Consider the following 25565-nt stretch of genomic DNA (forward strand, 5'->3'; position numbering starts at 1 on the left):
AGAATCTACTTTCCGAACCGGTGATAACTTTACATTTAATTCAACACTGCAACATGACGATTCAAAAGTGCTGTAATGAGCCTACTTGAATAAAGAATAATTTAATTTTTTATAAGTTTTGTAAGCAGTTTTTAACGAGGTTATTACGAAAAACAAAAGATCAGCATTGTAGAACATAACGTTTTCAAATAGACCGTCAAAACGAATGGCGGGTAAAAAATTCAAGAGAATATAAACAAAGGTTTGTTTGGTTGTAGCTTGGAGGTGAGCCTCATTTCAGCCGGCGGATAAGTGCTGGCGTAATCTGTGCTTGGGCTCGTGTAAATGCAAATTGTCCCATAAAGCCATCGCACGGTCCCCTCTCCCCACTTTCGATCCCTCCCTCACCCTTAATGAAGAGCCTTAACGCTCTCTTCGGACCTCGAAGCTGGTTCGTCATCTCAACGCTCTACTATACGAAATTAGAATCGCCCCGATATTGTTCTATATATGTATTGAATACCTAAATTTGTTCGAATGTAATCAAAGTTTCTAATTACAAGGTTAGTTAACGACACGTTACGTAATATATATCCATTGTATTAAAGCTAGTGTTCATTAATAATAAAATTTGAATTATATTGCATTCATTATAAAGTTTAATTCAGAGCACATCCTATTGTTAGGCTTCAATTGTTATTGATATAAAATTTCTTCATTGCATTCTTTCTTGTGGCAAAATGACTATTCATTAAGACTGTATACAATAAACACTTAAAAGATCTTACAAGTACTTGACTTACTTATGTATTTTTTAGTTTATATCATATTTAAGTTCTTTAGTATCGGCTATTTATAATACGCTCGATAATTCTTAAGGAGAGCTTCACAAAGCCAGTTCATGGTGCAAATGTTCAGGTAATTTGAAAAATACTTAAGATAGTCTTAACAATTTAATTAAATCATTATTTATAAGCAATTCGCATTATATGATAAATATTACAGATATTAAATATTGATTATTATTTGTAGAACGATCAAATGTATTCAAGTGGTAAAAATAATAACTACTCAGTACCTAGTCGTCTGAGTTCCTCGGAATATGGATTCTGTAGAGTTATTCATTGATAATAAACTCACAATTCACCGCATAATACGACTGTTATTTGTTAGATAGTGAAATGCGACATATTCAACAATTATTGTTATAATCATAACTTTAAAATAATTCGGTTTCAAACCTTCCACGAATGAGATACGAAGTTACCTTACAAAATAGCATCACTGAACTGGTGGTAGATTTAAATTAAATTAAAATTAGTAAAATTGGGTTTGATAAATTTTTGAAAAATAATTTATATTATGTATAAACATTATATACTCGTATATAGATTTTTAGTACCTACCTATCATTAATTTTGAAGGTAATATTCCACTCGTTTTATAATAATTCTCGTACTTGTAATTGTGTAACTTGTGTAATTTAAAGGAGAAACGAAGAATGCTGGGACTCTGGGAGCATACTGTTTGACAAGGCTATTGCGTTCAGTACCGACACTTGCCTAATTTGAAAGCAGCCACGAACTTCTCATTAACGATTCGCGTCCAATAAATGTTTTATGAACAAAGAGCTTCCCCTTTAGCGGTTGTAGTTGAAACAATACATACGCCGCGTGGGGACTCCGTGTTGAATTACAAATACGCTGACTTGACGTGAATTCGAATGAGTTAGACTATTTGTACCTCGGTCTCGCACGGGATATAGTTTCTTTGTTATATTGTTATATCTTAGTGTAAGTGCGACAAGTTGCGAACACTTACTCCGATATCTAAACTTAACTAACACGGAGTGAAATTGCCGCTGTAAGCCGCTCAATACTGAGAAATACGTTTAACGTTGCGGAAGAAAAATGATGTTATTACAAAAATATCTTTATGAAACCACGAAGTATAATAAGTTTGTTCAGTTTAATAAAAGTTAGACGTGACTAATATGTTTCTTTATACGGTTTATTGAACATTTCGACGTCGTGAGGTTTATAAAAGAATTGTGTGGAAATACACACAGAATAAAAAAAGTCTATAAAAACATACATTTATTCTGAAAATGTAGAGTGAATCTACACGAGTGTTGTATAAAAATTCATTCATCTCTGCTTGAACAGATGCGCGGACAAATATAAAATATTCATAGGGATGGAATTGGAAAATTCTTCTTTTAGGTTATTGATTAATAAATAAATACTTCGCAGAACGAAACGTTAAAAATACCTTATTCTAAATTCAAAATTCGTTCGATTCAAGTTACATTGAGTTTAATTACAAACAGATCAATTACGAGGCATTCCCGGATTTTTTATAACACGTTTTATATAGACTCGAATCGCTGTAGATCGTGACGAATGTTATAATTACTGTATTGGTTCACGAGAAAAATAATTATAGAAGTTTGAAATGTTATATTCTCGGGCGGTCAAGCGAAACGGTGGGAACGTTTTGAATTTGGCTTAATCTACATTTGATCCGAACGAAACTCTTAGTGGTTTTTTAGACCGCAATGTTGATACTGTTTTTTTACTACAAACGTGCTATATTATTTCACGCTTAGTGATTTAAAATTAAACTAGATTACAAATAATATATTATCATATCTCTATATGTTACAAGAAAATAAAGTTCAAGCGACTTATTTAATAATATATTATTTTTTTTCCAAACCGCGTTGCCTTTACGTATAATGTCTTGTTTAAGCCTTTCGGTTTTCGTCATTTATTAGAATAGATCTTTATTATATTTTCATTTTATTAAATTGAATGTAAAATAATATTCCAGTAGACAGTTATAAATGCTTTGAGCTATCAAAATAAATAACTTTTAAAGTTTATTTAAACCGTTTACCGAGATTTATAGATAAAAATATACTTTTATTTACTTTTAATATGCGGTTTCATGGTCCATATCCCAATATCGGTTTGAATATTTGAATATACCGCGTCTGATATTCGATAGTGTTTCAATGGGTTAAGTATCATCGTACAACCTACTGCATTTCTCTTTGCTACATAACATTAAACTATTCAAGTAAAACCGAGCTTTAATACATTACAATAAATGTCAAGATAGCTTAATCGAATAGAGTTGTAATCGATACCTGTATGTCTTGTGTACGTAGATCATCGGATAACAGGGTAAGGCCACTGTGGTAGACTTCGAATCTCGTGAGAGTTGCTTTGTAAACCTATAGACATGTTTTGACGTTTAGTGAGATTTCATGGGAACATTTTTTTTAATTCCATCGTAAAAAATAGAACGATTTATAGTATATTAATACAGATAACAGTTATTTAGTAATCGTTTGGATTTAAATTTGATTTGTATTGAAGAGTTTTATACCAACGAAATACATCGTAAAATTGATTGTAAACGGATGTATTATTATTCCTTATTATATTGATATGTTTAATATACGAAGATTAATTAATTTATGTGCAAAGGAACGCAAAGGTTTTTATTTTAGCGAACTCATTCAATTTATTAAGGAGCCTGACGTCGAGCTATTTTTTTTAAATTAAACGAAAAATACGTCGTATGTTGTATTTTATATTTGGTGGTTAATATTTTGTATAGCTTTACAAAATACCTTTTAAAAAAATGATATTATGTTTTCCATTTATAATAGAACCGTTTGTAACATTTATTATTACCAACATCTATTTTGGATTTAAATAAATTATAGACCATTTTCAGGCAATTAATTTGTTCTTTAAATTAAAATCAAGAATACGGTTAAATATATTTTGGAAGGAATTAAATTTTAATTATTTTTTAGGAAACATGTTTATTGTTTTGATCTGATATGATTATTAGTTACATAACAAATAACAACAATAGCATATTCCCTTGTATAAATTCCAGAAGTTAAACTACTAATTTTATGAAAAAACCAGTATGTTCCATAATCTCGCTCTTAACTCCGTCGCATTTGTAAGGAAATGCTAGTTGAACACTCATAGACTGTATACACACGCATGCATATGCCTATTCCATGCAGGCATATGAGTGCTGAGTAATGAAAAACACAGCATCTTGCCACTTTAGTCTCGCTTAGCTATTTTAATGAATCCTGTTACTTTGTAGAAATGTTTCTACATATAAGGTAAAGTTCGCTCGTGTACAGGAGCTTGTAAGAAAATGACATATATACAAAAGTTATTTTACTATATAATTTATACTCGGCTTCTGTTATAATTCTAAATTTAAAAAATGGAATTATTTGTTTTTAATTATTATAATTTTTAAAATGAAAAATGATGATGAATCGATCGAATAAATTTATATTTTCCAAGTAATTTACGCTCAAATAAACACGTGATACGTCTTATATGTATAATATTTGCAATAATATCAAATCTTTAACAGATACATCAATAAATCTAAGACAGCTATCTGTAGGTACAATGACCTCCGGAAGCAGCTGACAAGCGATAAGGCAGGTTCAGAGCGCGCCCATTTATCTTACGGTTGCTTCATTCATGTTTTTACTAGCGAAGTGCAGGATGTGGAACCGCTATAGAATTTCAGAGATGCGTTTCTTTTTTATGACCGTTAGTTCTTTATCAGTCGCGGAACGTATAGGTTCCTGAGAGGCTTGACTTTGCAATGATAGTACAAATGGGTCATGTTTTAATAATACGTTTGCGTATTATATAATAATTAGTTTTTGATTTATAATTATAATTAAATTTATTAGTGATTCTGGAAATTGTAAAATATATATTTATAATAAAAATAAAAGTTTAAATATTGTCTTTTTATATTATAAAATTATAAAAAAAATAAAAATATATAATTATGCGTTTTTAACGGGACACACTCGTAAGTGAACTCAAAAAAGCATTTGTCTAAAAATATTTGTCTTCGAGTACTTAAAAAAATAAACCTCTGCACGTTTGAATGAAATTGACAATTGAAGGGTGCACCCCTTAAAACAATATTTCGTGCGCCGTTATATTAATAAATAAAGGCTATGCTTAATTTTCAAGCCACTTTGTCAAGCTAGCTTTGTCTTTTATTTTTATTTAACTCAAATTAATTTAATCAAGACGTTAATGACTTTCGACGTATAAATAATAATTCCTTCCAAATACCAATAAGTATGGTCATAGCGCTCTTTCTTTCACGATCAAAATTTTGCATTTCATTAATCACATAATAAAAAAAATCCATGCATTATATATGAAAACGTTCAACGAAAACTCTATTCAATTTATAATTTGAAGTAAATAACTTCCGTACTTTCAAACTGCTTTTCATTCAAAAATCGTAAATTTATTCAACTCAGATCTTTACTTTATGTGTCATAAAACTGCAACGTAAATCCTCTAGCGACAAGTTGTCCGTAACAGCAGTAATATATTTATTACCGTATACGCGTATTGCTTATCAAATCTTGGGAACTGTAAAATATATTGTACTCGTAATATTGTATGTTTATCGCTAGCACTGAACGTGCCATACGATGTAATAAGTAATGTCGCCGATTCAGCGTAAAAACTTTTCTTATTCAATGCAAGGATTGTGTTTTGCCCGACGGAATGGTTAGTTGGAAACGAAATCCTCCTATTCATTCGCTCGTTCATTCATAAAACGCATTACTGTCGCCGAGTGCCCTAACCCCGTCTCGGCTGCTGTGGATACGTAGGAGAATCCCTCGTACGTTGAAATAGGGAATGAGTAGTGAAATGTTGGATTTGGTTGCGAGCCACGCTTTCGGAAACGCGGGCAAGCTTAGCCGTATGGGTGTGCAACTATATCCAGCCGTCGGGTATCAAGCGTCTCTGTATTGTATTCGCCTTTAATAAAACTGAAAGAATATAATCGATTATTCCGCATTTGCATTCAAATGTTTGAAGTTTAATATGGATCAAAAGTTATCTCAGTTCACTTATCGACATTGTGTTAGTGTTGAAACTCATATTTGTATAATAATAATAACAGTTTAATTAATGCTCAATTAAGTTTATTTATTTAAAAATAATGCCAGTTCATAAATGTTGAAAGACTACTGATTTTCTTATCTGTTCTTCCGGTGGTAGCTTCACTTAATATAGTTAATAAAATGACGATTAAATAAAGTATATATTTTAATATTTGTGACATATTATTGTAAATTATTTAGAATTCCCCTCATAATGAGCTGTAAATGTATGTCTGATATAATTCTTTGAAGATCGAACAAATTGTTTCGCTAAAACAATGGATATCTTAATTTATTGTAAGTATCGATTTCTCACTATAAAAAGAATGTAAATGTTTTCCGTGAGTCATTTCCCTAAAACCCACTCAATTTAATAACCCTAAAAGAGGCGCTATATATCTCGTACGAAATCCGAGGGATATTCGCCCTGGCTCGGTCGGCGTTGGCACCCAATGGCTTCCAAGTGATGATAACGATCCAACGCCTCATGAGCTATTTTATTACTCGGCCTTACCAACTTTGCAAAGATACGCTACCGATAGGATTGACTAATTTCCAGTATTTCCTCCATACCATTACGAATCTTCATTAGGTTTAAGCCATTTGGAAGGTTTAGAGGTCGATCCGCGCGATATTACCGACGTAAGTACGTCATTTGCACTTCTCTGAGTCATCTCCATTAAAATACCACGACTTCATTTCATCCGTTTGATATTAAATTATGAAAATGTAATCATAACTTTTACTTCTTTCTCGATTTTTTTTTATATAATGTTTTATATATTTTCATCACAATTTTTTTTTGAAATAACCACAATAATATAAAAACGCCTTTGTGTTTTAATATTTCATGGCTTATCTCTTAAAAATTTTAAATTTTGGATAAAGTGAAGGCAAAGTTTCGCTCACACGCTAATGTGCAAAGAGAAAACTTAATGTGAAATATACGATACAAAGCCGGCCTTAACGAAGCATTCAATGTCTGAGTATTTTTTTTTAATCGAGTTAAATGTATACAAGCTTGCTTTTAATCTGCGCCTTTTGCTTTGGCCCAAATTCGTTCATTGACTATTCATCCGTAGCCCGCATCCAATCGAGGCGAGTTGAACGTAATCCAAACGACGAAAGTCAAAGCATGTCGGTGTTCACTAAAAGCCCTTTGGCGAGTACAGCGAGTTGGTGCCGCGCAGCAGCCTTCTAGCTCACGCCATTACAGGGCCAAGTGGCAAGTTTTGTGCTCGCCTCATGGACGATTCATCGACGCCTCTCGTTAGGGCTCACGCTTGAATGCCGCCTTAGCACTCCTCATTATTGCGTTTATAAAAGCGCCCATAGAGAAACCTGATTCACTAAGACCGCTCTGTTGCGATGAAAGAGAAAATGGGATTGTGTAGACGTTTTGTTCGGGAAGGTTCTTTTTTTATCCTTTTAGCTATAAGTTTGTTTTGAGGACGGGCTAAAGAGAATTTTTGTGCCAATGTCTTGTATTGTGAATGTAACGAGGTAACATTTCACGCGTTTGTTGTCAAATAGCGTCAATTTTTCAAGATACTCACCAAGAATACCTAATATATTTTGAGCATTGTAATAGAATATGTTTGTATATTATTATCATTTCAATATATATAAACATGTAATCTATTATCGCATTGGCTGTTTAGGGCCATGTCAAACTATTTGTCAGAGTGAAGCAGAAACAACAGCACAATTATTCATTGATTTAAGTTTTTAGAATCAAAAATTAACTCGAGTACAACACACCTACTATATTTACACGTACAATTCGTAATATGAATTAATATATCCATCTGTGATTGCGAGAAAGCGTTGGGGTTCTCTAATCTGGCATTGATTACAAAATCAATATCTACGGAACACAACTATTGGCAGGTGTTCTCCCTCGCAACATTAAAATTTGTTAGCCGCAGCGAAATAGGGTGTGGACACTTTATCATCGTTTATTTAGATTAACTTTCATATCGCCTTAATTAAAACGACCCTAAAGACCGATTGCGTTACTAAAATAACGAAGGCGTTTAGGTAATTGTCAAAATAAGTTAGTTCATTTTTCTATTATTATTAGCCTTTAATATTATTTAAAAAAGATCGGTTGAGATAAATATATGGAAGATATATGGAGCTAGACATTATTTATAAATAAAATGAAAACATACTTTAGATAATCATAGATCTTTTCTAGCTAGAACTTCTCTTTCTACAATTAATAATTACTTTCGTGTCCCTCCCATTTTGATGTTTTAATTTTTTGTTTTATTTTGCTTCGTTAATTACGAATTCAAATTCTAATATAATACATGTATAGATAATGATATATATAATAAAAATAATCATTTATTACCTGTATTATCAAATAATATTGTGTTACCATACTTTAATTGAATTGATCATAGTAATAAATGTTAAAAATAAAGTAAGTATTGCAACATTGCTACACTTGATTTTAACACGCAAACTAATTCAATTTGCTCTAATTCCTTAAAGAGAAGTTTTGTCGTTTATTCTCCCAAAATTTAGTGTAAAGCTATTCGAACGTTGTCACTCAGCTTGGTTTTGTTTGTTCTCCGTTGGACTTCTTAGTCAGAGAAGTTTCCTCATTATGCCACTTAGATCCCGACACCACTCTGAATATTAGGCAGACCATTCGAACATTTGTATGTAACGTAATAGTATGTTTTAGGATTTGGAGCGCGTATTTGATTTCGTTTCGTTCAAAAAATATTTTTATATCTCGACCGAGCCGTATCGCTGGAATATGTCAGAATTTATTGTTGTATCGAATTGAAACTAAACAATTAGAAAATATAAAACAATATTTTCGTTCCACAACAAAACATCAACAAGTGGACTTCGATACGAAACATGATATAATATTTGTATCGCAGTTCAAAAATATTGATTTAAAATTAATAACTATTTTTAAAACGGCAACACACGTCTTAAGCAACTAATAAAAGCAGAGAGGGTTCGGATATTTCTCGGGAAGAGGAGCGGTTAACCGACTTTTACACTGCTTTTATTGTCTCAACTCCCCCTGTAAACCCTCCTTTGTGTTAGTAATGTCTCAAGTTGTATTAACACCGTGATAACTTTAGTAAACGCTCCCAACATTCGCCACTGTTTATTACCTCCACAATTATACCAAACTAAGAGGATAGTTTTGATAATTTCAATGGGCCGATGATTTTGACTGTTATTAATAGGAGTACCAAAACTGATATTGAATTTGCTTTGGGACGAGGTGTTCAGTAAATTACGCGCGGCTCTATTACATTTAATGTTGTTATGGCTCGTTTCGGTTGTGTATTTCGCAATAGGCAAAATAAATTTAGGTTCATAATTCAATATGTAACTTCGAGCTTTGCGTTTAAGTTTATTGAATTGCTAATGATAAAGTTTTTAAGACTTTTCTCGTACAATTATTATTCATTTATTACGAATCTTTCGATTAGGCATTTTGAAATCGTATTTATAAACGTCGTAAAAGAATTCAAAGCGAATTAGACTTATCAAAATCTCTCTTCTTAATGTCAAAAGCGTTACTCAACTTTTCAATAAGAAAACATTCAAATTCCATTAGGAGTGCGTTTAAGAAACGAAATCAAAACAAAGTTTTCTTCACATTTGATTTTATCAAAGGGAAATTAAAACATAGCCACTGCTCATTTCACGGAATGGATGTCGAGTAAAAAATTTCCAACAAATTTAGCGGTTTCGATCGATGACGTTGGTAATGGAAAAGTTCAATAGGTAACAACAAAGGCCGATACAAGTTAACGAAGCTCACGAAAGCGAAATTCATGATCGGAGCGCGCTCTGGTGGACAGGAAATTAAAAGACAAAAGAGTGCCGCTTAGAACAATGTAGACTCGGAAATGGAGGGCGTGCCGTTCCCTTCGCTTCTTTATCGAAGCCGCTTAGCCACGACTACCTTAGACTGAGAGTGAAATTATAGCTGAAGTGTTATTCAAAACCATACTTCCATAAGTGCTAAATCAATCAAGTGATAAGTCTATCGAAATATCATGATCTTAAACTTCTTACAGAAATGGTGTCAAAGCTATAATCAAATTAACTATTATATTTTATAAACGCAGCTATAGCTATTACAACTTATGCATTGGAATAATTAAATGTTTTTGATCACCTATATCAGCTGATATTTAACATGCAACCATTTTCGTCCACGTGATTAAGTAATACCGTTCGAACATAACGGAATTAATCCGGTCTTATACGGGAATCTAATGTATACGGAGTGTGTAGACATATGGTTTCTGTAATTCAGGCGAGCTGGCGTAATCCATTCGTACGGTGATATCGAATTGCTAGGGGACAACTTCTCACGTCTACGACGCAACGTCACTCCTAAATTATATTTTATTTGATGTTTTTTTTTTTTAATATTGCATTTCGAGTACGACGCTTATAATTAGTTAGTCGTTGAACATTTGATTTTGGATCAACGATAACTGACAAAGAGATGGAACGAGCGCCATATTCCTGACTCTGTTTTCTAATTCAATTTGCATTCGAAATCAAAAACTTTTCGTGACACTGTTTTGCATTATTAATACTTTGGCATAGCGTGATCTCCCGAGAGGCACACTAGAAGCTATAAATTGAATTCCAACCTTCGCAATTAGTTATTCCCGCGCGTGAAAACTTTCGAGATCGTTCGCCTTCGTTAACAGATGTTACGGTGCTATTCATTATACATTCCATCGAAATGTAAAGCTGAACATTTAATATAAAGTACCGATGTTCCTTTGTTGAGCAATGAAACATTTTGGAAGGTATTATCGAAGGATCACTTGGGCGGTGACGGATTAGTATAACAGGTTTAGGCTCTAGTTTTCCTTTTATAAAATACATTCATCTTGCGAGCAACCGCGAGACGATAAATAAAGGCACGCAATATTTCCTCTAAATGGTTAGAACGAGACTAGCTGAAGCATTATCCCTTGCGCCATGTGGTCTTATTCTGGCGCCAGTGCAAGAAATGACGTCAAAATTATGTACAGTTGTCCTGGTTTCGCGGTTACTATGATATATAATATTTAGAAAACTATATATGTGCTTAACAAATCATAATTAAGCTAGTATGTAATATTGTTATTACAAAATCAATTTCATTACTTGAACTATCTACAACTTTTAATTTAATTTAATTTTAAAATGCACGTATAGTAGTTATTACCAAGATTAGATTTAAATTGTCAAGAATGGCTTAATTTAATAGTTATTATGTATATTAAGTATAATTTAGAATCTACGAATGTCCAACTTTTTGCATTAAAACACTTTACCCCTTTCTGAAGAAGAACGACTTCTTATCGCTTTAATTTAGGGCTAAAAAATTTATTTCTCCGCTGATAACTAAAAATATTTATGCATCCGATTTTTGCGGTTAAGATTTTCAATAATCATATTGTAGTATGGGTTCAAAGTTCATCAAATGTACGAAATTTATTTCAATATGAAATACGAATTAGGAAAATAATAACTGAGATATAAATATTTATATACATTTAAGTATTTAGTTTACTCTCTAAACGAACATACTTTCTGTATTTACTGACTTGTTTATTCGGTTCTTTTATTCTTTTGAGGAGTTTATGCAGTGTTTACATTTTTTGGTGATTGAAATTACAACTTTATTTTCTTTTGTTGCAGGTCCAAGGTGGCATTTACATGAGATGTTATGGGCTCACGCGGCATTGAAAAGTGGCGGTGGTTGGTGGTAGTCGTAGCGTGGGCATGTGGTGCCGCTGCAAGAACTCTATGTCCACCACGATGTGCATGCGACGACGCATTGAGAGCAGCTTCATGCGCAAACGCTGGTCTAGAGATCGTTCCCATCCAATTGAACCCAGAAGCAACACACATCAATCTAACTCACAATGCCATCGACAATCTTTTGTACACTTTCGCTTTTTATACACAACTTACCATCCTCGATATATCTTATAATCGAGTGCAAGATTTAGGTAGTAAGAATTTCGATAACAATATGGAGATGACTCATCTGAATGTTAGTCACAATGCGCTTAAACGACTGGATAAAGACACTTTTGTGGGCCTTAAGAGATTGATCGATTTAGACTTATCAGATAATGAAATATCAAATATACATCTGCAAACATTTAAGGATTTAACTACCTTGGAACGGCTCGATTTATCAAACAACAAACTTGTGAATTTCGAAGCTGAAACATTTGAACCACTTTCGTCGCTTAAAATACTTTCTCTCAAAAATAATTCAATTTTAGAAATACCATCAGCGAATCTGTTTTTTGTTGTACATTTGGAATATTTAGATCTCTCTGAAAATTTAATTCAACAAATAGATAAGCATGGAATTCCATTTTTGAAAGAGTTAAAGCATTTAGATTTTAACAATAATATTATTGAAAGTGTCGATCAGTTGGGTCTCCACAATTTACCTTCATTGCGTCATTTGGATCTCAGCGATAATAATTTGACATCGATCCCTACATCTGCTCTTTCGAAACTATCGAACTTGTCACATTTGTACTTAAGCGGAAACTTTTTTCATAACATTTCATCGTTGTCTTTCCAAAGCTTGTTCCACTTGAAACATTTGCATCTGAGTAGACTATATGAGCTAGAGAAAGTGGATTCCAGGGCGTTTGTAGATAATATTAATTTACAAAAAATATGGATGAATGAGAATTTAAAAGTGAGAGAGGTTCCACCGAGACTATTTCATGGAAATCCAAAATTAACACATATTTATATGAGAAATAATGCCCTAGAAACACTTGAAGCTTCTCACTTCCCAATTGATACTCTTCAAGAACTAGAGATTTCTGGTAATCCTTTTGTATGCAATTGTTCTTTACTTTGGCTTTGGAAACTTGGTAGAGACTGCGAAATACGTAGCAAAAAGTTTGATAATACAAGTACTATACTGAGGATCGACTATGAAGATGTGAAATGTGCCGCGCCTGGGCATTTGCGGGGCGTTTTATTCGTGCAAATTCCGGAATCAGAATTTGGGTGTTCAAGTGGATGGGTGGTAGTTGCGATTGTGGTGCTAACTGTGAGTATAATTATAAGTGTGGTGGGTGGATTCCTGTATTTCATGGGTCCGTTAAAAAGGTGTAAAGGAGACAAATCAAAGCAAGTTATGAACAGTGTAATGTTAAACGCTGACGTATCTAAATTAGGAAATGGATTAGGATACTCAACGCGTAGTAGGGAACAGGAGAACAAAAGAGAAGTGGATAGATATCTTATGATCGGTTCGTCAGTAACTAACAATTTTCACTCATTAAATCCCCCTTGGCATAGTGTGGACAAAAATCCATATTATCAAGAAGATAGCGAAGAACATATCTACCAGCAATTCGCATATGAAACTATACCTCATCACAGAACCCCAGAAAAACCACACATAGTGTACGTTTAACAAAAGTTTACAATTATGGACAATAAAAATCGACTAATTTCATTCCTTCGTCGTGTCGTGGAGGACATTCATAATAGCCATAGTGATCGACGAAGATATTGAATTTTGCAATAATGTAAATAGTGATGGTTAAAACTGTAATATGTGATAGCTTTGTATATAGATATGTAAATATAATATTACCGATAAAGACATTTTCGATTTTGTACTTAAATTGTTTAGACATGTTATATTGACGTCGTTTCATTAATTCGCCCTTTATTATTAATATCCTTTTAGATTTAGTATTGATTTGTAATGATCAGCTGATGTGGTTATGTTTGAATTTAAGTTTATGCAGTAAGTTTTTCAGATATAACGCAAATGTATAAAATATGTACACACTATATTGTTTAATCGTTTCGTTTAAGTAGTTCCTGAACAATATTGATGAGATTTGTAATATAATTAAAACTAATACTGGCATGTAATTGTATGATAAATATCTGTGTAATTGCATAGTAGTTATACATATATTTTCTGAATTAAAACACCAAACATGATGAAAACTTTGTACAAATGTGAGCAATATAGATTAATAATTTCAAATACTATAATACGTTAATTTTTATTAAATCATTGTTATAGCATGTAATTGTATTTAGAAAAAAAAAAACGGAATAACATGTATATGTACTGCTTAGAACAATCATAGCCTATCTGCATAGAAATTCTAGAGTATTTGCCTAAATTTGTAATAATAACGTACTTGCATTGAAACTCATATTATAGAACAAACAATTATCATCTGAGCATTGTTACATCTGATTGGTCAATATCGTATAATGCAAGCTAATGCCAAGGTCTCGAATTCAAGGATGAGTTTTAGTTGTTTGTACGGGGCCAATGTTGGAGCCAATGTTTGTTGGGCTATGCGATTGTGTCTTCCTAATTTTTGTAAAGTATTACCAAGATTATTAGGAACTATTAATTTTCTGAATTTAAATCTTATTCCTTTAATAAAATGTTTGATTAGCTGATTTTTAATTATGAACTCTATTCCAATCGAATAAAGTATATTTTAGTGGAATATATTTTGTGTTTAAAATAAAAATTAAGGCAAATACTCCAGCGCTGAAACTTATCATATAGAATATATTATTATAAACCAGCTGCTCTGATGGTGAGGGGTACAAATCAAATAATTACATTATTTATTGGCTATTTTTGTATATTGATTTCATGAGACTTATTTGAAGCATTTTGTTGAAAAGATATTGAATTAATATTTTTATACTTAGGGAATATTAATTGTATGAGACACGTGGTTCAAAGTTACTAACAAAGTTCGTTTACTTAGTTTGTGTACGTAAGTTGCTCAAATTTCGTATACATATAACTTCTTGACGTACATAAATAATAATCATTCTTTTTAATAAATAGAAAGTATTTACATTTATATTATAAGCAATAAATTTAATTCATAATAATAAGGTCATTGACATTAAAATAATTTAAAATTTCGAACAAAAAATATTATCGTTTGCTTAAAAATATATTTACTGAATTGCCTAAATAATTGTCTTACTGTTAGTAACTTTAGAGCCACGAGAATAATGTTATAGCTGAAATTAATCTTAAAATATACTTTTTTAACAATTCTATTTATCTCATATACATTTCATAACATATGCCTACTTCATAACCAATCAACTATACCTATTCAATCGATAGTACAGTCATAGTGATAGCATAAGACTATTTATACATACTTACTACTTTAAAAATTTTGTTATGAAACTTATTTAAATATATAATGCATTGAAACAAACGACAAATAAACAATTAAAAACAAACATTTGATTTTTATTACGAATCCCTTTTATATGGTTAAATATGTAATGATTATTTATTTATATTAAAAACACGAAGTCGATAAAATAATATTAAGATTCGAAGTTTGAAAATATGAAATTAATTCAGAGGGTAAATATTACATACGTATATACAAATATTGAATTTTCTACGTGTTGATTTTATCGCTTATTATAACAGCTTTAGCGTTAAATATATCTACGGGTTTATTTGAGTCCTAAAGTTTGTTTATAATTTTAAATTAAGAACAATGAAAATATTTATATATAATTTAAATATGATTAAAAGTTGAAGTTTACCATACATTAGTTATCTAAAAAGTAATCAAATCGTTTGTTTTTTTATTCTTCTAAAATGTATATTTCATTTAAACAGGAGTCCAATTCCTTTTATAATTCCGATAATATTTTTAATTTTATTGAAAAGATATAATTATAAAATATTTACAAGTATAGAACAGTACACAATAGTAAAAAAATTATAATAAAGTATGGTGCTCGTAAATGTGCTATTTGTGAGGCAAGGAATTTAAGTTTTGGCAGTCTAGTGATGATGGCGTCCTTTAGACCGATTTCAGTCAGACCTTCCAACCACGATAGAAAATAGACAACTTTGCAATTATAATGTACAGGTGTGCGCAACCATAAACACACACACATAATCCGATAGGATACGAAATCCGACACAAGCGGAAAAAGCACAGACGCAAAAACAACTGCTTTAAGTGCTCTCTTAGGAGCGGGCTCATAAACATTGCAAACTTCAAGACATTGGGCTGCTACTGATTTCTTTTGGACAAAAATGCCATATGTTTTTATTGGCCCGACTCTGAATTTGCAGTCTTATAAACTAGCCATAATATCGACAACGCAATCAAGTATCTAAAATAAACATAACAGCTAATTTTAATTCATAAAATGAATATTAACGTAAATATTCAATCAATTAATGGTAATTTAACGTTTTATGAGATGAATATGTTCCAATAATGAGTTCGGTTTCGCAACAAGTTGATTATGATAAAGTCATTTGTTCCACAGCGTCAACCGATGACAGTCATTGGACGTCGATGAGGCTGTGAGTGAAAATTTTACATTTACCAATATACGAAATTTAACGCTCATTTTTTTTTAATGTAATTTTTTTATTGACTCTCCACGAACTTAAATTTTTTGTTTATTTTATATCAACGTAATTTTAACTGTTAATATAAATTTAAAAGTTTGTATATTTGTTACGTTTTAACATGTAAATTACTAAGCCGATCGTCATGAAACAACTCATACACTTTTTTAAGGGTTACGGAAAAGGATATATGGTACCACTACGGAGCCTTGGGTGGAAACTAGAAGTAGGTAATTATACTTCATTATAGCATTTTATATTCAGTAAGTGTATTAACGCGAGTTAGTCCATAATATTTATTTTTGCGTTTATGTAATAATTTATATGTGTATTTTATATATTTTTGCGCCACCAACTATTGGAACTATTTTATGTCCCCTTTGCCTGTAGTTACACTGATATGAAGGATGAATGAGATGATGAATGATTCATCCTTCATATCGGAACCCTTACCTTGGTGGTAGAATAATAACAATAAGCGGGTGGTACAAAAATATTCTATTTCTACACTAGTTCATCAATCACTAATCATTTTTATAAGCCGTTAAAGTCATTCAAAATCAAAATCAAAATATTCTCTATTCAAGCAGACTATTGCACCTAAGAGTCGATATTTAAAGAGATTCATTTTATTAAAAGAAAACTAGCAATTTTAGAAGCTAATTGTCCGAAAAGTAAATTCAAATAAAGATAATAAGAAAATAATTGGCAAGAAGCTCAGTAGTTTCTTTGACTCTTCACATCAAATACATACGACAAATATACTTATGAATCGTTTTTAATAATGACGCTTTGTAGACAATTCTAACATACGAAACAAGACAAATCGTTCCTTGATTATAACCAAACGTTAGTGGATTAGTCGTTTTGAGCTAACAAGCAGACGGATAAAGTCACTTTCGTATATAACTATTCAATTAATGCTTGCTTCAATATCAAATTGTTTCCGAAAAATAAACACATCAACCTCCAAAATCGCGTGTTTCTGTTATTCCTAAATGAGGGGGATGCGTATGAGAGGGTTCCAGTGCTACCGCAGATTTGTAATAAAGATAAATGAACGCTTAAACGGCTAAAGGTGGGGTAGCTCTAAAGTAAAATTACGTTGAAAAGTAAAACAACTAGTACAGAGTAATGGAGTTAACGTGTATGGCATTTGTATTGCAATTAAGCATTATTATTCGTATTCATTTGCTTACAGATACAGAGAGCATTAGCTTCATACGGAATGAAGTATTATAATAATTAATTATCATTATTTTAATTATTTAATAAATGAGTCGCATCATTAAATCCTTGTTAGTATATATCTGTTGCATACAGATATATACTAATAAGGATATATATATAAATATAATAAAACAGGCATCTTTTATAATGTTTGCTAAGCCATAGGAGATACATTAAAATAATGTACTAGAAAATTGTCAATCTTAAAATGACCTACAGAGAATGAAGCGACATCCACAGATGTCGCTTTATTCTAAGCTACTCTCATAAAAACTACTTTTAACTGTTAAAGATAAGTAAAAAACAATAGGTTATTTGAGAGGTCATTGACTGCAATTAATCATTAATCCTTATTCATATAAATATGTTAGTTATCTTGGCTATTAAATATAGATTATTTTTTTTAGAACATAACCCTAAAAATCGGTCGCTATGAAACGGGTGGTCGGATAACTTGTTAAAAATAACATTTCATACATTTACAACAACCGAAATTTGAATCTATAGGTTTTGTTGTCTAGATCTATATTTCACGGAAAAACCATAACTTTTAATAATTTCTTTATATTTTTTAATTAAAAACAATATATATGAACTATAACAAATAACGATGTAAACGAGTAAATACTATTTAGGGTCAGTTTCATTTTTGATATTGGATAAATGTTCCATGTGTCTGACAGCAAACCTTGACAAGAATTGCTATTTTCCTTATATATTTTGAGCCTGGACTTTGGATGAACCACTTCTTCGAATAAGTAAAGAGACAATAAAATGAGAAGTATTGTCTCTTCCTTCTATTGCTGATGCGCCATTCATTGCGCAGTCATTGCGTTCTTTGGGTTTCATGATCTACGCGAACAAGGTCTTCACAGAATCTTTGACATATGTGTAGAATAAAGACTTATCAAACATTCTTACTGATATTTAGATTCCATCTATAAAAGTTGTTTCGTGTGTTTATTTATTAATTATTCAGAATGTTAAATTTCCTTTAAAAATAAATCTCTATGATCATGCATTAATTTTAGGACTTTATTAGATAGTTTGGTTGAACTCGTGAGGTATATTTTCCCTTCATCCTCAGACAATAACTTAACATCGTTTTTGAAACTCCCTTGATCCCATAAAATGTTCCCATCGGTTTATTCAATGGCATTGGAAAATATAGTAACGTCCACAGTCCTAGCCCATGGCTATGGGCGGAAAATCGAGAGTGATAAATGTTTTTTAGATTCGTGACGGTCAGTCGTTTGGTTTAAATCTGCAAACGGATGGAAGGGCAGTTTTAATGGTCTCGGCAAAGGAGCCAAAATTGTAGCATAAATTTTGGAAACCTTTCCAATTTTTCCGAAATACGTTCCGTATCCGGCTCGATGTCTATTGGCTTTTAATTTATTTGTCTGCACCAAATTCGTATGGCGTTTCGGTTTGTTTGTAATTCTGACGTTGTATCCATTAAAAATTCGTTTCACGCTCAGCTTTAAGTCAGTTTATTTCAATTTTACACTACGGCCTCTGTCAATAATTTACGCGTACATGTGAGACTGCGAATATAGATACATATTTAAATGTTCATGTTGATATTGACGAACGTGTTTTAATATAAAATGAATTTTGAGGGCTGTTTTCGAAAATCGGTTTGACGTTTCGTTAAGGAGACACAACTCGTAAAGAAGATGTGGTATATTACGTTCAATGTATTGTTAAGGGTCGGTTTACAAAAGTCAAGAGGTTCCAAATCGATTAAAATTTATTACCCGAATTTATCATTAAAATAAAACCTCATCACTTTCACATTACCGCATGGTTCATCAGACAGACATCAAAAGTAAAAACAGCAATCAACTGGTAATAAACTCGAACCAATCAAACTACATCACATAAAAAGGCTTTAACGGGAAAAAATAAAGACCTTTTACCCAACCGTGAGAGTAGGCCGTGTAGCGTCGTTTCAGCTGGGGTGGAAAGATTTATTTCACGACACAACTTGTTATGGTACCGAAGGGATATTCCCGAGAATGCAGCCTGCAAGGGATCATTTCCCATTATGTCCACAGATCGGTAGAAGCCGCTAGATGTTTTGCGGGCTTCTGGGAGGAAATTGAGATTAATTTGGTTTTATTATGTATAAACAAGGATATTATGTTAGAGCCCTTGTATTTTATAGTTAATATACCAAAGTTTTTTTCAAAATATCTCATATTACTTTTGAATTTAGATTGAAATTGGCCATGGATTTCAATTGTGTTCAAAAATATTCAACTTTATTTAACTCGTATGTTATCTATGTTTTAAATTTAATCGAAATGATGTTTTTTTAATATTGTAGATTGAATTTATAATTTGATTCGTTCTAAATATAAATAAATAAAACTGTTTTTATTTGTATTTTTATTTTGAAATTTGTTTCAATTAATAAAAAAGTCGATTAAATTGATTGATGAGATTTTATTCTTTAAATTGTATTATCTATACTTAATCCAATGGACATGGTAACTCAATTAAGTCTTACAGTATGGCGATTATAAGAGCCTACTTGAATGAAGAATATTTTGATTTTGACTACTTGATACCAGATTGGTAAATTTTTACAATTCACATGGCAACATATTGACAAGATGTTATGAATTTGAAAATGGAATGTAACGTTTTTGTCACCCTTACCCTAATTACACTTTGTAGCAAGGAATCTTGTTGATCGCTTTTGGGCGATCGCACTTGCAATGCACATTACGGAATGAGGTTCGATAATGTAGTAGTAGAAGTGTAAATAAATTTTATAGTCCAAGATAAAACCCATTACGCGTGGTTTACGAGTAGCACTCCCCTAATGATGCGAGTGCTATGCAGGGGAGATTGGTTGGCTGAGGGTATATTTGTATTTGTGCTGGTTAATACATACAAATATAAAATACGTCATGTCAGTCATTCTCACGCAATTTCCCATAATAGTACCTACAGCGGTGTATATTTGTACTTCTTGTATAACCCTGCTTATTAAAGTAGGTACTCCATAAATGCTTCAAGCATCGTTTTTGTAATATAATGACGTACTATAGATATGTTTATTAGGGGGGTTATTATACGATGTTTGTGAATTGTTAAATTGATAAAGAGCAGAGCGATAAGAACCGAAGCGACGATCAAAATCTTTTTATTGCTTTCATTTTGACTTTTTCTTTATTAATGAGTACCAATACGTTTAATAATGCAAAAGACAACAATTTTACTAACAAGATTATAATTAAAAGATAGTAAGTAAATAATAAATACGTTTTATTTATTATAATGGCAGCTTTAGGTTTTAGTATATTTTAAAGTTTATTACATTATATAATGAAACTTAGCTTTATTAAAAAACACGACTGCCTACTTGTACTTTACACAACTTTTTTTTAATATAAACATGTTTTATTTTAAATTAACGGTGGTAGTTAAATCATAAAATTTTATACATAATTTAAAGCGGAGGTCAACTGAAGTGAGCCAGTGGTTTGAAAACGTAAGTCTTAACTTTTGTTTCAAATTGAATTTTCGCAAGAATAAAAGATTAGGTCTTAGTCCAGCTTTTCTTACTTCTGTTACATGTACTGAGTTGCATGTGCTTTCATCATTATCATCATCAGCCAATCGCAATTCACTACTGGACTTACGTCCACGACTACGTCGTCTACGTTCACGGTCCACCACCAGTTCACTTCTTCAACTCCACCACCTGGCTGAAGGGCGCGTCTGCAATCTAATTTCTAGGACTCCAACGGCGCTTGGACCTGCGACATACCTGACCAGCCCACTTTATCGATTTTATATAAATACCCAAACAATTTTCGATGTTCGAATAGAATAAATACTAAGTATATAAGTAATAGTTACATAATAATAATATTATATATGTACCATACGTAAACATTTTAAGAGTTCAAATAGTTGTTTTGTAAAATTACGTACCTATAGGACCAATGCGGTTTTACGATTCAATTTTATTGTAAGTATAAGGAAAATGCGCGCGTGGTTTAAGCTTTCAACGTTGGATCAGCAAAGGTTTCAGACAGAATGTTGGCTCACAATGTTAATGTTGCTAGAAGCCTGGTTTTCAGTGTTTTTTAAAAAGATTCACTGTACAGTCTGGGTTAGTTCGGCGCTTTTTAAAATGTATGTCTGCAATAAAAGGATAGGGTTGAATCGAAAGCAATTTCAATACAAGTGGAATGGAAAAATACTATGAATAAATTGAAATTAATACGAATTCGTTATTTTTAATTTAAACTTTAAAGCGAACTTAAGTATGCTTATTGTATTTTAATAGTAGGTGGTAAATGCTATTATTGTGTTACTTTTCGTGATAACACTTTTGATATTTTAATGCTAAGTTAAATTGAGCTCCGTTCTTAAAGGCGTTTTAAATTTAATTTGAGTTTGGAAAGTAATGATATTTTGCATAATTTATTTATATAAATATATTTCAATATATAAACATTGGTTATACCAAACGCTGCTCGAATCCGTTAGAAATACATACGGCAGAATTTCATGCGAATGTAGGTATTTTTATAAAGTTATCTTTCAAGGCACAAACATAATGAAAACTCACCCGAGTTTGAACGCGCAATCATTGGTTAAGATTCGCATGTTTTAGATAACGCGAAATTTTTACAAAACCTACTCAATTATTTTTGAAGCCTTTGACCAAAAATGCGAAGTGATTACGTACACCAATGACGCCATTCCATTTCAAACGTTGGACGTGTGTATGATTATCTCTGGCTGTGGCAGTTTGTATAATAGCCAAACTACGTGTAAACGCAAGCTATAATAGACATAGTCATTAATACATAGCACATCATCGTAGTATGTTTCATGTTTCAGTTCAGAAACAAACCCTTGAATTCCTTCACAACTTGCATCAAGTCACTAATAACGCAATTGAAAAAAAAAAACAGATCAACAAATTGTTCTTTATTAAAATCGTATAATTATTAAAAATAAAAATTCGAAAAGAAATAATGTTGCAAACAAAATTATTTATCAGTTATATTAAACATATATATAATGGTTTATAAAATTCTGAAACTGGTCGTTCAAATGCATCACAATGGCAATGATTCTGGGTAAATAAACAAACTGCAGCGAAATGAAAATCGATACATACAATAAAATAGCAACGAGATCGTTACTGCACATGAAATCTTTTGTGGGAGCCAATCGCGGTTGAGGTTATTGCGGATGTAACGGCCAAATTATTGTCTGCCTTTTCGTATCTCGATCACAGTAGTGTACGGTGATCACGCACCACGCAAATACCAATGATTGGATTTTTATGAAAGACAGGACGGTATAATGTGCATTCCTGCCAATACACAGAAAATTCGCTTTGACCGAATCACAGCTCTTAACGTTGATTGCTGTTGCGGACTTTCAGTAGATGTTTTTATGACCTTCAATTTATTACTACACTAAAAAAAATCATAACATTTCAACGTTCAACAACTTGATTACAAAAATCTTTTTTTATCCTTTTGTCAAATAACTGAAATATAAATGTATTAAATAATAAACTAGTTTTCGTCCGCAGTTCCGTATGGGCGTACAAGCGTGCAAGCAAGATAGAGCCGAGATGGCCCAGTGGTTCAAACACAGACAAACACCACAGAATTTTCATGTGCCTAATTTGTGTTTTTATAATTCATCTCGTGCGCGGCGGTGAAGTAAAACATCGTGAGGAAACCTGCATGTGTCTAATTTAGACAATATCCTGCCCAGGTGAATCTACCAACCAACATTGCAGCAGCGTGGTGGAATATGCCTCTAACATACTCCTCAAAGAGAAAGGACGCCTTAGCCCGGCCGTGAGAAATTTACGATATATGTTATTGTAAGATATATGTTGTTGTAAGTTGTGCAAGCTTTAGTGATAAAAAGTATTTGGGTTTAATATATATTTATTGATTTATATAAAAGAGTAATCTATTGAGTTTGGTTGGCTTGTAAAATTACGATATCATTAGATACTAAGAGGCTATTGAACAAAGTACATTTCCATGATAAATTATTTTAAATTACAATACATTTATCGAACAACACTATACTAATAACAACTACAGCAAAATATACTTACAAATCTGTAATTAATTATAAATTAGTGTTAGTCTGCACTTCGTGATTAGTATGACCATTATGTTATTAATATACATGAAAGGCGAACTCATTTATTTAATGTATTTTGTGTTGCATACAGGCTTTTATATAAAACTCAAAGCCAACAGTAGTTCTAGATTAATGTGCTAGTGTTAACTCGAAATATACTTTATTCTATACAAATAATAAAGAAAATATTTTATATTTATACAATATGATATAATAAATTGAAGTGTATTAAATTGTAGTGTTTTTATTTTAACATTCATCGCATCTTAATCGTGGGATCAGGGGAATTCAGAAAAGTATCGCTATGTGTATTGGGTTATATATTTATACGAATACACGTAAGGTCATAGTGAAGCTACTTAGTGATGATCAAAAATCGGCTTAAGTTGGTTTGGTTTAGTAGTGGGATTAGAAGTGCTTTATTTTGACGTAATATTGTTTGTATTGTTCCTGAAAATTTTTTTTGTTTGTTATAATGATAAAATTGTTTAAGCTAATGCAATAAATTTGTGTCCGCAAACCATTAAATCAAAGACATAATTTATATTTAATAAATTAATGTGTTATCAAATTTGATATTTTAATTATTTATTTGGAAACCGAATGTGTCTATTTTATTATTTCACAACAATAAATGTTATAAAATATAATAACAACTAAAATAAAATATTGATAGTAAGTTTTTAATAGCAATGAATCCGGAAACAAATAATCTATTAAACAATGAAGATATTTCTTAATGATTTAATGTTTTCTTAGCTTTCTGATATAATGTTTAATTTATATATATAAAAGTAAAATACTAGTCGATGATTAATCACAAAATCTCAGAAAATATAACACCTACGAACATGAAATTTGGCGGGTAGGTTCCTTATAGGGAGTAGACATATGCTAAGAACGGAATTTACGAAATTTCACCCCTAATGGGGTAAAGCGGGGCTTGGAAGTTTGTGTTTTACATTCACGCGGGCAAAGCCGCAGGTTCACCTAGTTGTTTATATTTCTTATATAAATATGCATATACATAATATTTATGTCTTTGTGCTTCAATCACGTGATTTGCGTTCAGTATTTTTTTTACTTCGTGGTAGAGCGTGGTGCAAGCCCTTCTAACGTGATACCTATATCACCCACTCATCATGTATTCGGCCGGCAAACAGCAATAAATAATATTATTTTGTTCCAGTTTAAAGGGTGAGTGAGCCAGTGTAACTAACATAACATATTAATTCCCAAGGTTGATGGCACATTGGCTATATAAGGAATGGTTAAAATTTCTGCCAGCGCTGATGTCTATGGCGGTGACCACTTAACATCAGAGGGCCCATTTTCCGGTCCCCGTACCTATGACGTGAATAAAACTTCATGTGTTTTTCATAATAAATATTCTATATTGAACTCTACAATTTCTGTAATCTGTTTTATTATTCGTATATAATAATGATAAAACAATCACAGCTACTAAAACATAGCTATTATAAATACAACATTGTTCTTACGAAAATAGCATAAATTAAACGCCCCAGAAACGAATTTATCTTTTTTTACCATCAGCATACTAATGGTAGCAGCCCCTCTTCCCTCCAGGGCCTCCGCATCAATAAAATTAACATTGTAATCCACTTTAAGTTACCAAAAAATTACAAGTAAGACGTGTTTTTTTTTTTACTTTTCACAGATTCACAGCGACTTTTTTTTCATCAGCGTTAAGCGTAAATAATAAATTTGTACGCTTACAGGATAAGATATAAACGAGTTGTGTATCATTTCGTTAAGTTTGTAACGTGTATTCAATTA

At 31.7% G+C, this 25565-nt stretch overlaps 1 protein-coding gene across 1 annotated transcript in view; it reads left to right on the plus strand.

Annotated features, from left to right (window-relative positions):
* The window catches only part of LOC125067172 (protein artichoke-like), a 64080-nt gene extending 48932 nt beyond the window's left edge, over positions 1–15148 (plus strand). Inside the window, exon 3 of the mRNA XM_047675597.1 lies at positions 11651–15148. Coding sequence (XP_047531553.1) covers positions 11679–13409 — 1731 coding nt within the window. The 5' untranslated portion in view covers positions 11651–11678 and the 3' untranslated portion in view covers positions 13410–15148. The remainder of the gene's footprint in view (positions 1–11650) is intronic.
* The last annotated feature ends 10417 nt before the right edge of the window (positions 15149–25565 follow it).

The sequence above is a fragment of the Vanessa atalanta genome, chromosome 1 (genome assembly GCF_905147765.1).
Source record: "Vanessa atalanta chromosome 1, ilVanAtal1.2, whole genome shotgun sequence".
NCBI classification, from domain to species: domain Eukaryota; kingdom Metazoa; phylum Arthropoda; class Insecta; order Lepidoptera; family Nymphalidae; genus Vanessa; species Vanessa atalanta.